Here is a 13,145-nt window from a genome sequence, read left to right as displayed (position 1 = left end):
TAACTCACTACTGCTTTTACTTCTCATTTTTGCACTATTTACTTTTAATTTAACTTCTTATCATAATTTATACTTTTTTTATCATCATGTACTGCTGCCGCAAAATAACATATTTCACGAAGTACGCCTGTGATATTAAACCTGATTCTGATTCAGATTTAGTATATTTGATGCCATGTCTGATTTTGGATCTTTAGCAGCCAACAGCAGGTTACAGGTACACACGTCCTTGATGTGACCGTACCTCTCCCAAGGTCCTCCATTGGCACCACATTGCGCCCTCCACCTCCTTGGCCTCTGATGCTCTAGGGCCAAATGGCATCAACCTCTCCCCACCCACCCTGGCTCCAGAACACTCTCCTCTTCCCTCCCCTCCATTGAGACCTCTGCGAGGCACTCTTGTGTGCCTCTCTCTCTCTGTCACACACCTCTCTCAGGTGGGGAGGCAGCTTGAAGTGTTTCTCCCACGGTAGAAGAGACGGGAGAGTGGAAGGGGAGGGAGAGAGTGGGTACCGTAGATATCAGTGTCCAACCCCTGGTGGGGAGAGAGGGGGCATCTAGTTGCTGTTGAGGAGGGATTTAAGAGAGGAGCTGGAGAGGGTGTCGGGAGAGGCCAAATCAGCCCCCACACTCTGGGCTGTGGAAGGCCCCACAAGGACCTCTGTCGAATGCTTGTAGGTGACTGCCCAGCCTTTGGTGGTGTGGCAAGTGCCGAGATCTGACTGCCTTCTCAATGCCAAGAGGCCCAACGCCATCTTCTGCTGAATTCGAGTGCAGGTGCTTGGGGGAGGGCATGGTTGGAGAGAGGGGGGAGAAATGTCAGTGGAAGAGAACAGACAGGGTTGTCACACAGGCAGAAGGCGGCGAGGGGAAAGGTAGATGTCCAACATCCAGTCACAGAGGGAGGAGGAGAAGAGATAGATGTACAATCCCAGATAGAGGAGAGGACAGTGTGCCTGACGCCCAGTCCCAAAGGGGGTGGAGGATGTTGAGTCTGATGCCAAATCCCAGAGTGGAGCAGAAGACAGTGTGCCTGACCCCTGGTCCCAAACAGGGGAGAGGATGGTGAGTCCGATGTCCAGACCCTGGGGGTGGGGGTGGGGAGAACGGGAGAGGACAGTGTGTCTGATGTCCAGACCCTGGGGGTGGGGGTGGGGGTGGGGAGAACGGGAGAGGACAGTGTGTCTGATGTCCAGACCCTGGGGGTGGGGGAACGGGAGAGGACAGTGTGTCTGATGTCCAGACCCTGGGGATGGGGGTGGGGAGAACGGGAGAGGACAGTGTGTCTGATGTCCAGACCCTGGGGGTGGGGGAACGGGGGAGGATGGTGTGTCTGATGCCCAGTTCCTGGGGGTGGGGGTGGGGAGAACGGGAGAGGACAGTGTGTCTGATGTCCAGACCCTGGGGGTGGGGGAACGGGAGAGGACAGTGTGTCTGATGTCCAGACCCTGGGGGTGGGGGTGGGGAGAACGGGAGAGGACAGTGTGTCTGAAGTCCAGACCCTGGGGGTGGGGGAACGGGGGAGGATGGTGTGTCTGATGCCCAGATCCTGGGGGTGGGGGGGGGAAACGGGAGAGGACAGTGTGTCTGATGCCCAGACCCTGCGGGGGGGAGGGGGAACGGGAGAGGACGGTGAGTCTGATGTCCAGTCCTAGACGGGGGGAGAGGACAGTGAGTCTGATGTCCAGACCCTGGGGGTGGGGGGGGGGGAACGGGAGAGGATGGTGTGTCTGATGCCCAGACCCTGGAGGTGAGGGAACGGGAGAGGACAGTGTGTCTGATGCCCAGTTTCAGACGGGGGAGAGGACGGTGAGTCTTACCTCTTGTGCAGGTGACACACTGTGACAAGGATAATGATGCCTGTTAGAGTGACGGCTGTGTACATGGCCCAGGCTAGAACAGGAGAGAAATGGGAGGGAGTTAGAACCTGGGAGGAGACCCCCCCCCCGATGATCCTCCCTACCCGCCCCAAACAACACTCTCGCAACAGCCAAAGACAAGAATGGCAGGAAGAAAGAGGGACACAGGGACAGAGGACGACACCTGGTTCCGACCCAACCCATGGTGCCTCCTTCCCTGCTCACAGCTCACCCCTCTGGTGAATCAGGTGTTGCTGCAGCTCCCAGTGACTGGGGACACACCCCCTCCCTCCCTGCACCTCACTCTCACTACCATCCCTCACTCACAGCCGACACTCTACACCCTCCTCTCTCTCCCGCCTCAGCCCCTCTTTCCCCTATCCCCTTTCCTTTAACCCTCCTCTCTTTCATCCCCCCCTTCTCCACCCTCATTCCACAACATCCTTTCTGCCCCATCTAGTACCCGCCTCTGTGTTCCTGGGGGAGCGTGGTGGGGGGGAAAGGACGGAGTGACTCCCCCAGCCCTTCTCCATCCCCATACCTGCTATTCCGGTCATCATCCTGTTCGAACGTCCGGTCTCCAACCCCTTGGTCTCCGTGGGGGAGGATCTTGGGGCTTCTGTCCATGTTCTGACGTCATCATTCTCCAGACCTGGGTCAAAATTCAAAGGCAGGTTGGTATGACTGAGGCCAGGGGTCAATCCCAATCCTTCACCCTGTATCTGACTCCGAAAGTGTGTGATGCAATGGTGTAGAGGGAGCTCCACTCTGTGTCTGATCCTAGGAGTGTGTGATGGGATGGTGTGGAGGGAATTCCACTCTGTGTCTGATCCAGGAGTGTGTGGAGGGAACGTCACTCTACATCTGATCCAGGAGTGTGTGGAGGGAACATCACTCTACATCTGACCCAGGAATGTGTGGAAGGAACGTCACTCTATGTCTGACCCCAGGAGTGTGTGGAGGGAACGTCACTCTACGTCTGACCCAGGAGTGTGTGGAGGGAACGTCACTCTACGTCTGACCCAGGAGTGTGTGGAGGGAACGTCACTCTACATGTGACCCAGGAGTGTGTGGAGGGAACGTCACCGTATACCTGACCCAGGAGTGTGTGGAGGGAACGTCACTCTACATGTGACCCAGGAGTGTGTGGAGGGAACGTCACTGTACGTCTGACCCCAGGAGTGTGTGGAGGGAACGTCACTCTATGTCTGACCCCAGGAATGTGTGGAGGGAACGTCACTCTACATGTGACCCAAGAGTGTGTGGAGGGAACGTCACTCCACATCTGACCCTAGGAGTGTGTGGAGGAAACGTCACTCTACATGTGACCCAGGAGTGTGTGGAGGGAACATCACTCTACGTCTGACCCAGGAGTGTGTGGAGGGAACGTCACTCTACGTCTGACCCCAGGAGTGTGTGGAGGGAACGTCACTCTACGTCTGACCCCAGGAGTGTGTGGAGGGAACGTCACTCTACGTCTGACCCCATGAGTGTGTGGAGGGAACGTCACTCTACGTCTGACCCAGGAGTGTGTGGAGGGAACGTCACTCTACGTCTGACCCAGGAGTGTGTGGAGGGATCGTCACTCTACATGTGACCCAGGAGTGTGTGGAGGGAACATCACTCTACGTCTGACCCCAGGAGTGTGTGGAGGGAACGTCACCATATACCTGACCCAGGAGTGTGTGGAGGGAACCTCACTCTACGTCTGACCCAGGAGTGTGTAAAGCGATGGTGGGGGAGAGAGGGAGAGGGAAAAGGGAATAGAGGTGATGAGGGGGCAAGGAAGATAAAGGAGGAGAGAGGTGAAGTGAAGAGGGTCAGGAGGTTGGGGCTGTGTGGAGCAAGCTAGCCTCCCCCACCCAGATCTCGCCTCTGTAGATCAGTGTGAAGGGGATGAAAGGAGTGGGGAGGAGGAGGGGGAAGAGGGAGGGTCATGACACTTTGAGGGAGCCTCTGTTGACTGGCACGGAGTGAGTTTGGGGGCTGGACTGGAGGGAGGGAGGGAGGGAGGGAGAGGCGGAGTGAAGAGGTGGGATTAGTGAAGCGAGTGAGCCTTCCCCAGATCTCACCTCGGTAAACCAGTGCGAATCCCTGACCCTGGTGGACAGAGTTGGAGAGGAACCGGAGCCGGATCCAGCTGGCGTGGAAGCGGTGGGTCCCCAGGGGGGAGCTCCCCCCAGCGAAGGTGGCCAGCTGCAGCCCTGTCCGCCCCTCCTGCACTTCCAGCCGGTCGCCCCCCTCTCGCAGCTCAAACAGGCGGATGTCCAGTTCAACGGCCTGGGCGGCTGGTAGCCGCAGGTCCCAGAAACACTCCGAGTCTGGCTTGTAGGTATCCGGGTATTCTGGGGAGTAGATTACACCAGAGCGGGAGCGCAGATCTCCCCCACATGACCCCACGGACACTGGGGGAGAGAAGGAAGGGGAAGGGTTAAGGAATACTCCTCCCCTCTCCCATTCTCCCTCCCAATCCACACTGCTCACCCTTCACCTCCTCAATCTCCTCTCCCCATCCCTTCACTCTCCCCTCTCTCCCCCTCACCTTCCCAATCTCCTCTCTCCCCCTCCACTCTCCTCCCCATCCCTTCACTCTCCCCTCTCTCTCCTCACCTTCCCTCTTTCTCCTGGGACCTTCCCCCTCCCCCACCCCCACCCCTCTTGTATCCTCTCCTTTCCAAATCCCTGCTCTCCTTTCCCCCTCCCAGTCCTCTAGTTCCCATTCTCCTGCCCGGTCCCTCCCTTCCCAATCCACTGTGACCCTCCCCTCTCCCTCAAGCCTCTGCTTCTCCCCTTCCCTGAGAAAGACTTCCCCTGTCTGGGATCTTCTCCCTTCCCTTTCTCCTCTCCCCACCTTCCCCCCTTCACTCCCTCCTTCTCCCCTCTCCCCTCCCCCCAGACTCACCCTCGTAGACCCCGAGACGCCCGTCGCCCCCACACAGCTGGCTGGACTGCCCGAAGCAGACTTGGTTGCACTCCAGCAGGCTGGTCCGTCTCTGTCCGCGCAGGTCCGACCGGCTGCCGCAGAAACAGGCGTATCCCGCCTCCAGTCCTGCCAACTAAGGTGGTGGGGGGGGGGGGGGGAGAGCGGTGATGAAGATCTGGTGGTCCCGACTCAGCCAACCGCCCCCCCCCGTCCAACGTTCGTCCAACTCACGTCTCCCTCCTCCCATCACCTCTCTGACTCACCACACCTCTCCAAGGCCCCCCTCTCGTCCTGTACTGTGCACTACGGTGGGGGGGGGGCGGCAATGGTGGGTCTAACAACCCCAACCCCGTTACCTATTCCCTCCTACGGATCTCGGGGCTGGGGTCTCTGCCCATCCTCACCCCTCGCACACTCAGCACCCCGGTACACACTAACACGACGCAGAACGATTGGCACACACACTCACACACGAAGATGCACACTCAAAATCACACACACAGACACCAAAGTGATGCACACAGACAACTCGGGCACACAAGGGCAGACACACTCTCACTCACACACGCACTATCATCGGCTCTCACTCCACTGGAATGCGGGGGGAGGGGCGCCCCTCTCCACTCCTGCCCTGCTCCCGTAAGCAGGCAACTTGGCTCCCCCTCCCGACGCCACCAGGGCCGAGACGTTCTCTCAGCACCCCTCCGAACGCAAGCCGATGCAAGTCCGTGAGGACCACAGGAAAGTACAAACGCGACGAGGTCAAAGTCATAATACATATAATGTTACCAAATGGTACCCTGAGATTCGTTTTCTTGCAGGAAAATAAAGAAATTCTATTTCATAAATATAATTTATGAAGAAATGCGCGTAGACAGGGCAGCAAAGCTGGGGTGCGGACTGCAGCAGGAGAGCTGGCGAGCATTTGCACGTGGATTCGTGTGCACACCAGTGAGTGTGCATGCAGGGCGATGTGCGCGGGCAATGATACTCTGCAGATGCTGGGGCCAAAGCAACACTCACAACACGCTGGAGGAACTCAGCAGGTCGGGCAGCGTGATGTGTGCGGGAAGCTGCATGCACACGGGGAGAATCATGTATGAAGTCGTGTGCGGAATGCACTGCTGGCGAGCGTGTATACAGGGAGATGCACGCACACAGGTGATAATGTATACAGGGTGGCCATGCACTGCTAGCGGGGAGTGTGAACGGTTCCCCACACCCACCGTCCGTGGCAGAGCCTACCTCGTAGCCCTTCCTGCGGCAGAACCGGACGCAGACCTGGACCGTGAGTTTGGTGGAGGTGCCGCTGCTGCCACTCAGCGTCGCCGGGCTCCCCGTATCCACGAAGCAGCCCAGGTAGCCTGGCACTGTGGAGATGGGCGGGGGGTAAGTGGGGCTCCAACTGGCAGCGGTCTGCACCCCCCCCCCACAGGCTGCATGTTCGGTAGGGGTGGGGGCATTCACAAAAGGGGGTGCACGTGTGCATTTGTGAGTAAGAGTAGGAGGCTAGTGCATAGTGTACAGGGAATAGTGCATTGGGTGTGCAAGAAACTAGTACATTTGTGAGTGAGTGTGCCAGAAACTATTGCATTTCCGTGGAGAAATTGGTGTTCTTGCCTGCAAGAGTTGGTGCAGCTGAAAGCATTTGGGAATTAGCGCACAGAAAAGTGTGCTTGCAAGGGTTCAGGAAATGTGCACATTTGTGCGTATGTGCAAGAACCTACTGTCCTGACGAAGGGTCTCGGCCTGAAACGTCGACTGCACCGCTTCCTAGAGATGCTGCCTGGCCTGCTGCGTTCACCAGCAACTTTGATGTGTGTTGCTTAACCTACTGCACTTGTGAGTGTGCACAAAATTGGTGCATAGGGCACTTGGTGAGAGGAGATCATCGCACTGGCAAGCATGTGAGAAAATGGTGCAATGGCAAGTGTGCAAGGATTCTGTGCACCAGTGGGTAAGAATTCAGTGCATGGCAAGTATGCTAGAAAATAGTGTGTAAATGAGCATGCCTGAAATTAGTGCATTGGCAAGTGTACAAGAAACCAATCATTGGTGAGTGTGCAAGACATGCACACATTAGTAAGAAGATATGGGTGCACTGGTGAGAGGTGAATAGATTAGTGAGTGAGAAAGTAATTCAGTGTGTTGGCAAGTGTGTAGAAATCAGTGCACTGGTGAGTGTGCAGGGAATTAGTGCATTGGTGGATGTGCAGTAGTCAACCAGGAAGCAAGAAATGATACATTTGTGAGCGTGCAAGGGGCGAGTGGGTCAGCGACGATGTGAGGGTACTCACTTGTACAGCTGGGGATACTGCAGTACTTCCAGTAAATGCCTTCCTCGCTCTCCGAGATGTAACACCACGGCTGTACATCACCGTCCGGGTTCCTACCACACCAGGGAGGGACGAGAGTCCGTCAGCCTCGGGGGGTGAGGGAAAGGTGAGGCTGTACATCACGGGCTGGGGTGGGGTGACAGTCAGGGTGCTGGGGGGGTGGGTGCAAGAGTCCACCAGGGAGAGTTGGGGGTAGAGGTAATGAGCGCTGAGGGGTGGTGAGGAGGAAGGCGGGGCAGCAAGGAGGGAGGGTGAGGTGAGAGGGGAGATAGGGAGAGGGCAGTAATGGGGTGAGGGGTGGGGAAGGGAGGATAGGATGGGGAGGGGATGACTAGGAGAGAAGAGAGGGCGGGGGAGTAGAGGAATGGAGGGGAGAGTAGGAGGACGGCGTGTGGAGGGGAGACAGTCAGGTAGGGGAAGCAGAGGGGGAATGGAGAGGGGGAGGGGGAATGGAGAGGGGAGGAGGGGGAATGGACAGGGGAGGGGGGGATGGGGAGGAGGAGAAGAAGAGTGAGGGGAGAGTGGAAGGAAAGGAGAAGAGCAAGAGGAGTGGGGAGGAGAGGAAAGAAGGGGGTGGGAGGATGGGGGGAGGAGGGGAACGGTGGAGGAAAAGGGGAATATGCGAGGTGGGGAGCGAGATCATGATACCCACCGGCAGTAGTTATGATTCCCCAGCCCCCATTCCCCGTTGGGGTACACACGCGTGTTGTAAGCGTGCTGGCGCGTTTCGTTCCAGTACAAGCACCGCTTCCCGTTCTCGACAGACGTCTGGTCCTGGTTGCCCCGGTAATCGGCTCCATTCACCTGGAAACACTCTGAGACTCCTGGAGAGACTGGAGATCAGCCAGGTCAGAGATTCCAGTGACAGACCCACTCCGGCATCACCGTGCACAGTTCGTGTCTCCATATCCCCCGGGTCAGACCCACACCAGGAGCATCGTGCACAGTTCGTGTCTCCATATCCCCCGGGTCAGACCCACACCAGGAGCATCGTGCACAGTTCGTGTCTCCATATCCCCCGGGTCAGACCCACACCAGGAGCATCGTGCACAGTTCGTGTCTCCATATCCCCCGGGTCAGACCCACACCAGGAGCATCGTGCACAGTTCGTGTCTCCATATCCCCCGGGTCAGACCCACACCAGGAGCATCGTGCACAGTTCGTGTCTCCATATCCCCCGGGTCAGACCCACACCAGTAGCATCGTGCACAGTTCCCATCCTCATATCCACCTGATTTGGAACACACCAGGAACGAGAGAGGGAAGGAGCACAGGACAAAGAGAGAGAGAGGGGCGGGAGCACGGGAGAGAGGGGGGGGGCAGGAGCACAGGAGAGAGAGAGGGGAGCACAGGAGAGAGAGAGAGGGGAGCACTGGAGGGAGAGTGCAAGAAAGATTGCGCACGAGAGAGAGTGTGTGTGTATGTGTATGTTTGCCCTCCCTACACCCCTCCTCCCCATCTCTGCAAACCCTCCCCGTGCCCCTTCCTATCTCTGATTCTGCCTCCTTCCCCTACAGTCCCGTCTCTCCCCCAGAGACACCCACCTCTTTGTGTAGGGATTCTGATTTGATCACGGGACAGTTGTGTGGAATTCTTCGTTGGCAGTTCCGTAAGGTTATCAGAATACGGGAGTAGGTCTGTAACATTAACAGCCTGAGAATGAGTGTCAAGGAATGAACGCTGTGGGAGCAACAGGCAAATTGATACAGAGAGCAACACTGTAACCACAGTCAGACAGAGGCGAAGACAGTTGGGCACAGAGGCATGAATAGATAACACCAACACCCTGACTACCACTGCACGTAAAACCCAGGCAGGAATAGTGACTACAGTCAGGTCAGAATAGAATAGCAGAATGGAGGTGTAGAGGGAGCTTCACTCTATGTCTGACATCGGAAGTGTGTGATGGGACAGTGCAGAGGGAGCTTCACTCTGTGTCCGACCCCGGGAGTGTGTGATGGGACAGTGCAGAGGGAGCTTCACTCTGTGTCCGACCCCGGGAGTGTGTGATGGGACAGTGCAGAGGGAGCTTCACTCTGTGGCTACTGTTAATTAGCTACAGCTCAGTGTTTAATACAGTCATTCCTACAGGTCTGATTTTAAAAAAAACTCCAAAACCTGGGCCTCTGTGCTTCTCTCTGCAACTAGATCCTTGACTTCCATACCAGGAGACCACAGAGATAGCATCTCCTCATCACTGATTATCAACATGGCCCATTGTTCCAATCTCTCTGTACCACGACTGTATGGTTCAGCACAGCTCAAACACCGCCTGAAAATTTGTTGATAATTGAACTACTGTTGGCAGAATTTCAGATGATGACAAGAAGGCATACAAGAGCGAGAGAGGTCAACTAGCTGAGCAGTGTCGCAAGAACAACTTTGCACTCATTGTCAATAAGACCAGAGAATTGATTGTGGACTTCAGAAAGGTTAAGACAAGGGAAAACGAACCAATCGTCATTGAGGGATCAGAAATGGAGAGGGTGAGGAATTTCAAGTTCCTGGGTGGCAACTTCTGTGAGGATCTAACTTGGGCCCAACATATCGACGTAGTTACAAAGAAAGCAAGACGGCAGCTATATTTCATTTAGCAGGAGAAAATCTGCAGATGCTGGAAATCCAAGCAACACACACAAAATGCTGGAGGAACTCAGCAGGCCAGGCAGCATCTGTGGAAAAGAGTAAACAATTGACGTTTCAGGCCGAGACCCTTCATCAGGACTGGAGAAAAAAGATGAGGTGAGAGTAAGAAGATGGGGGAGGTGGTAAGTGAAACCAGGAAGGTGGGAGGAATGGATGAAGTAAAATCTGGGAAGTCGATTGGTGAAAGAGATAAAGGGCTGGAGAAGGGGGAATCTGATGGGAGAGGACAGAAGACCATGGAAGAAAGGGAAGCGAGAGAAGCACCAGAGGGAGGTGATGGGCAGCTAAGGAGATAGGGTGAGAAGGGAATGGTGAAGGGGAGGGGGGCTATATTTCATTAGGAGCTTGAGATCTGGTATGTCACCAAAGACACAGGTAAGTTTCTACAGATATATCGTGGAGAGCATTCTGACTGGCTGCATCACCACCTAGTATTGTGGGGGGGGGGGGGGGTGGCATTGAACAGGATCCAAATAAGCTGCAGAGAGTTGTAAACTCAGCTTCATCATGGACACTGGCCTCCCCAGCAGGCAGGACATCTTCAGGGAGTGGTACCTCAGAGAGGCAGCATCCATCATTAGGGACCCCCATCACCCAGGACATGCCCTCTTCTCATCAGGGAGGAGGTACAGGAGTCAGTGATTCAGGACTAGCTTCTTCCCCTGTCAAGAGATTTCTGAATGGACATTGAACCCATGAACACTGCCTCACTACTTTTCATTGTTGCACTACTTATTTAATTTAACTTTTTATATGTATATACTTTTTACAATTCAGATTTTATTATGTATTGAAATATACTGCTGCCACATAACAACAAATTTCATGACATATGCCAGTGATATTAAACCTGATTCTGACCCTTTGAGTGAGTGTGTCTGACTCCGGGAGTGAGTGACAGGACGGTGTGGCGGGAGATGTACTCTGTGTCTGACCCTGGGAGTGTGTGATGGGACAGTGTGGAGGGAGCTTCACTCTGTGTCTGACCCCGGGAGTGTGTGATGGGACAGTGTGGAAGGAGCTTCACTCTGTGCCTGACCCCGGGAGTGTGTGACGGGACGGTGTGGCGGGAGATGTACTCTGTGTGCGTCTCCGGGAGTGTGTGATGGGACAGTGTGGAGGGAGCTTCACTCTGTGTCTGACCCCGGGAGTGTGTGATGGGACGGTGTGGAAGGAGCTTCACTCTGTGTCTGACCCCGGGAGTGAGTGACGGGACGGTGCGGAGGGAGCTTCACTCTGTGTCTGACCCCGGGAGTGTGTGACGGGACGGTGTGGAGGGAGCTTCACTCTGTGTCTGACCCCGGGAGTGTGTGATGGGACGGTGTGGAGGGAGCTTCACTCTGTGTCTGACCCCGGGAGTGAGTGATGGGACGGTGAGGAGGGAGCTTCACTCTGTGTCTGACCCCGGGAGTGTGTGATGGGACGGTGTGGAGGGAGCTTCACTCTGTGTCTGACCCCGGGAGTGAGTGACGGGACGGTGCGGAGGGAGCTTCACTCTGTGTCTGACCCCGGGAGTGTGTGAAGGGACGGTGTGGAAGGAGCTTCACTCTGTGCCTGACCCCGGGAGTGAGTGACGGGACGGTGCGGAGGGAGCTTCACTCTGTGTCTGACCCCGGGAGTGTGTGATGGGACGGTGTGGAGGGAGCTTCACTCTGTGTCTGACCCCGGGAGTGAGTGACGGGACGGTGCGGAGGGAGCTTCACTCTGTGTCTGACCCCGGGAGTGTGTGATGGGACGGTGTGGAGGGAGCTTCACTCTGTGTCTGACCCCGGGAGTGTGTGATGGGACGGTGTGGAGGGAGATGTACTCTGTGTCTGACTCCTGTGTACATAGAGACTCACCTCGGTGCTGCAGTGAAAGAGACTCTTGGAGCAGAACATAGATGAAGATCACAAGCTGGAGTTCAAACTTCATCGCTGGTCTTTCTGGAAGAACACCCAACAGGAGGAAGGAGGGAGAGAGGGTAAAATAGCAAAATTGAGGGTGAAGAGGAGAGTGGTTGTCGATGTTAGGGGAAGGAGAGAGATGGGGAAGGAAGGAGGGAGGGAGAGGTGACAGTGAGGGACAGGGAGGGAGGAGGAAGGGAGAGAGAAGGGGGAGAGAGAGGGGTGAGGGAGGGGGGGGGGGAATAGAAAGGGAGTGCCTCTCAGGAGCTAATCAGTGTCCCAGGACCTGAGTCCTCACGATGGAACAAGCAACGGATCAAGCCCCAAGGCGGAGACACCTGCCCTCCGCCGGCATCGGTACCCTCTCTTCTTCTGTCTGTTCCCAACCCGGCACCAGGAGCATGTAGGTCTGTTCGAGACTCTGGCAGACACGTCCACCGTCTCTCTGTCTCTCTCGCCGGCGGAATTACCCAGGGTGCAGGACCGATCCAGGCAGACTGAACGAGGCATCACCTGTTCCCTGTTTAAGAGGAGCAGGGGGTGGGAGGGGTGGGGAGGCGGAGCTCTCCTTACTCGTCTGTGGGAGGTCGGGAGAGAAGGGAATGAGGGAGGATGAAAGAGAAAGGGGAAGGAGGAGAACGTGCAGGAGAGGGAGGAAGCGGGATAGGGCGAAGGGGGAAAGGGGGTGAAGGAGAAAGAGAGGGACTGGGAGAAGAGGGAGCAAGAGTGGGAAGGGAGGGGGAGTGAGAGAGGAGAGAGGGTGGGGGCAGGAGAGGTGAGGGATAGGGAGAGTGCGACAGTGAGAGAGAGAGGGGAAGGGGGAATGAGATGAAAGAGAGGAGGTGGAAGCGGGTTAAGAAAGGGGTGGGAGTTGGAGAGGAGCAGGCAAAGGGGAGGAAAGAGAAATAAGTGGGAGGGGGCAGAGAGAGGCGAGCGAAGGGAAAAGGTGATGTTCATCCAACTCCCTCACACCATCCCCCCCCCCCCCCTTCCCGGAACCTGCCACTGGACACACAATTCTCTTCTCCGACCCCGCCCGTCCGTGGACCGTCAGACGCCGTTCTCTCCCCACAAACACACCGACCTCTCCCCTCACCCCAGGTATTTACTCGTACACTCACTCGGTAGAAAGCACGGACGTAGGTGTGCGTGAGAGAGGACTGGGTCTATTCCAGGGAGATGATTTCTCCCGGCGCTGCTATCGTTTGAAGTGTGAGCCTTGTGCTCGAGAAGCTGTTTGAGATTTCGATTGATGTTAAAGAGAAAGTTTCTTTGGATTTCTCTCGAAGAGCTTTCATCAAAGCCCCTGATGTTGGAACAGTTCCCGTACCCATTTGTACCCCGAAGGCTTGTGTTAACCCCTACATGCCCAAATAGATCACAGAACGTAGAATAGTACAGCACAGGAACCGGCCTTTCGGCCCACGATGCCTGTGCTGAACATGGTTCCAGATTAAATTTAAAGAACTTCTGCCTGTATGTGGTCCAAATCACT

The 13,145-nt window shown here is 56.0% G+C and overlaps 1 protein-coding gene across 1 annotated transcript; it reads right to left on the bottom strand.

Moving 5' to 3' along the window:
- Positions 1–418: 418 nt before the first annotated feature.
- Positions 419–11,678, bottom strand: LOC134354357 (kremen protein 2-like). Its single transcript, XM_063063299.1, has 10 exons — positions 11,606–11,678; positions 8,663–8,755; positions 7,771–7,951; positions 7,080–7,171; positions 6,028–6,152; positions 4,762–4,915; positions 3,932–4,264; positions 2,401–2,511; positions 1,821–1,893; positions 419–780 (listed from the first exon to the last, which is right to left on the bottom strand). Exons 1-10 carry the CDS (start codon positions 11,676–11,678, stop codon positions 558–560), a joined length of 1,458 nt encoding a protein of 485 aa, XP_062919369.1. The 3' UTR covers positions 419–557.
- Positions 11,679–13,145: the final 1,467 nt, after the last annotated feature.

Source organism: Mobula hypostoma, chromosome 11 (genome assembly GCF_963921235.1).
Source record: "Mobula hypostoma chromosome 11, sMobHyp1.1, whole genome shotgun sequence".
Taxonomy (NCBI): domain Eukaryota; kingdom Metazoa; phylum Chordata; class Chondrichthyes; order Myliobatiformes; family Myliobatidae; genus Mobula; species Mobula hypostoma.
Note: the sequence above shows the minus strand (reverse complement) of the source record. Positions and strands in the feature narration are given on the sequence as shown.

Coding starts and splice junctions, on each gene's coding strand:
- LOC134354357 (XM_063063299.1), bottom strand. CDS start 11,678: ATGAAGTTTGAACTCCAGCTTGTGATCTTCATCTATGTTCTGCTCCAA. Junction 7,952..8,662: donor CAGAATCCCTACACAAAGAG/GTGGGTGTCTCT, acceptor GCTGATCTCCAG/TCTCTCCAGGAGTCTCAGAG. Junction 6,153..7,079: donor CAGTATCCCCAGCTGTACAA/GTGAGTACCCTC, acceptor CCATCTCCACAG/TGCCAGGCTACCTGGGCTGC.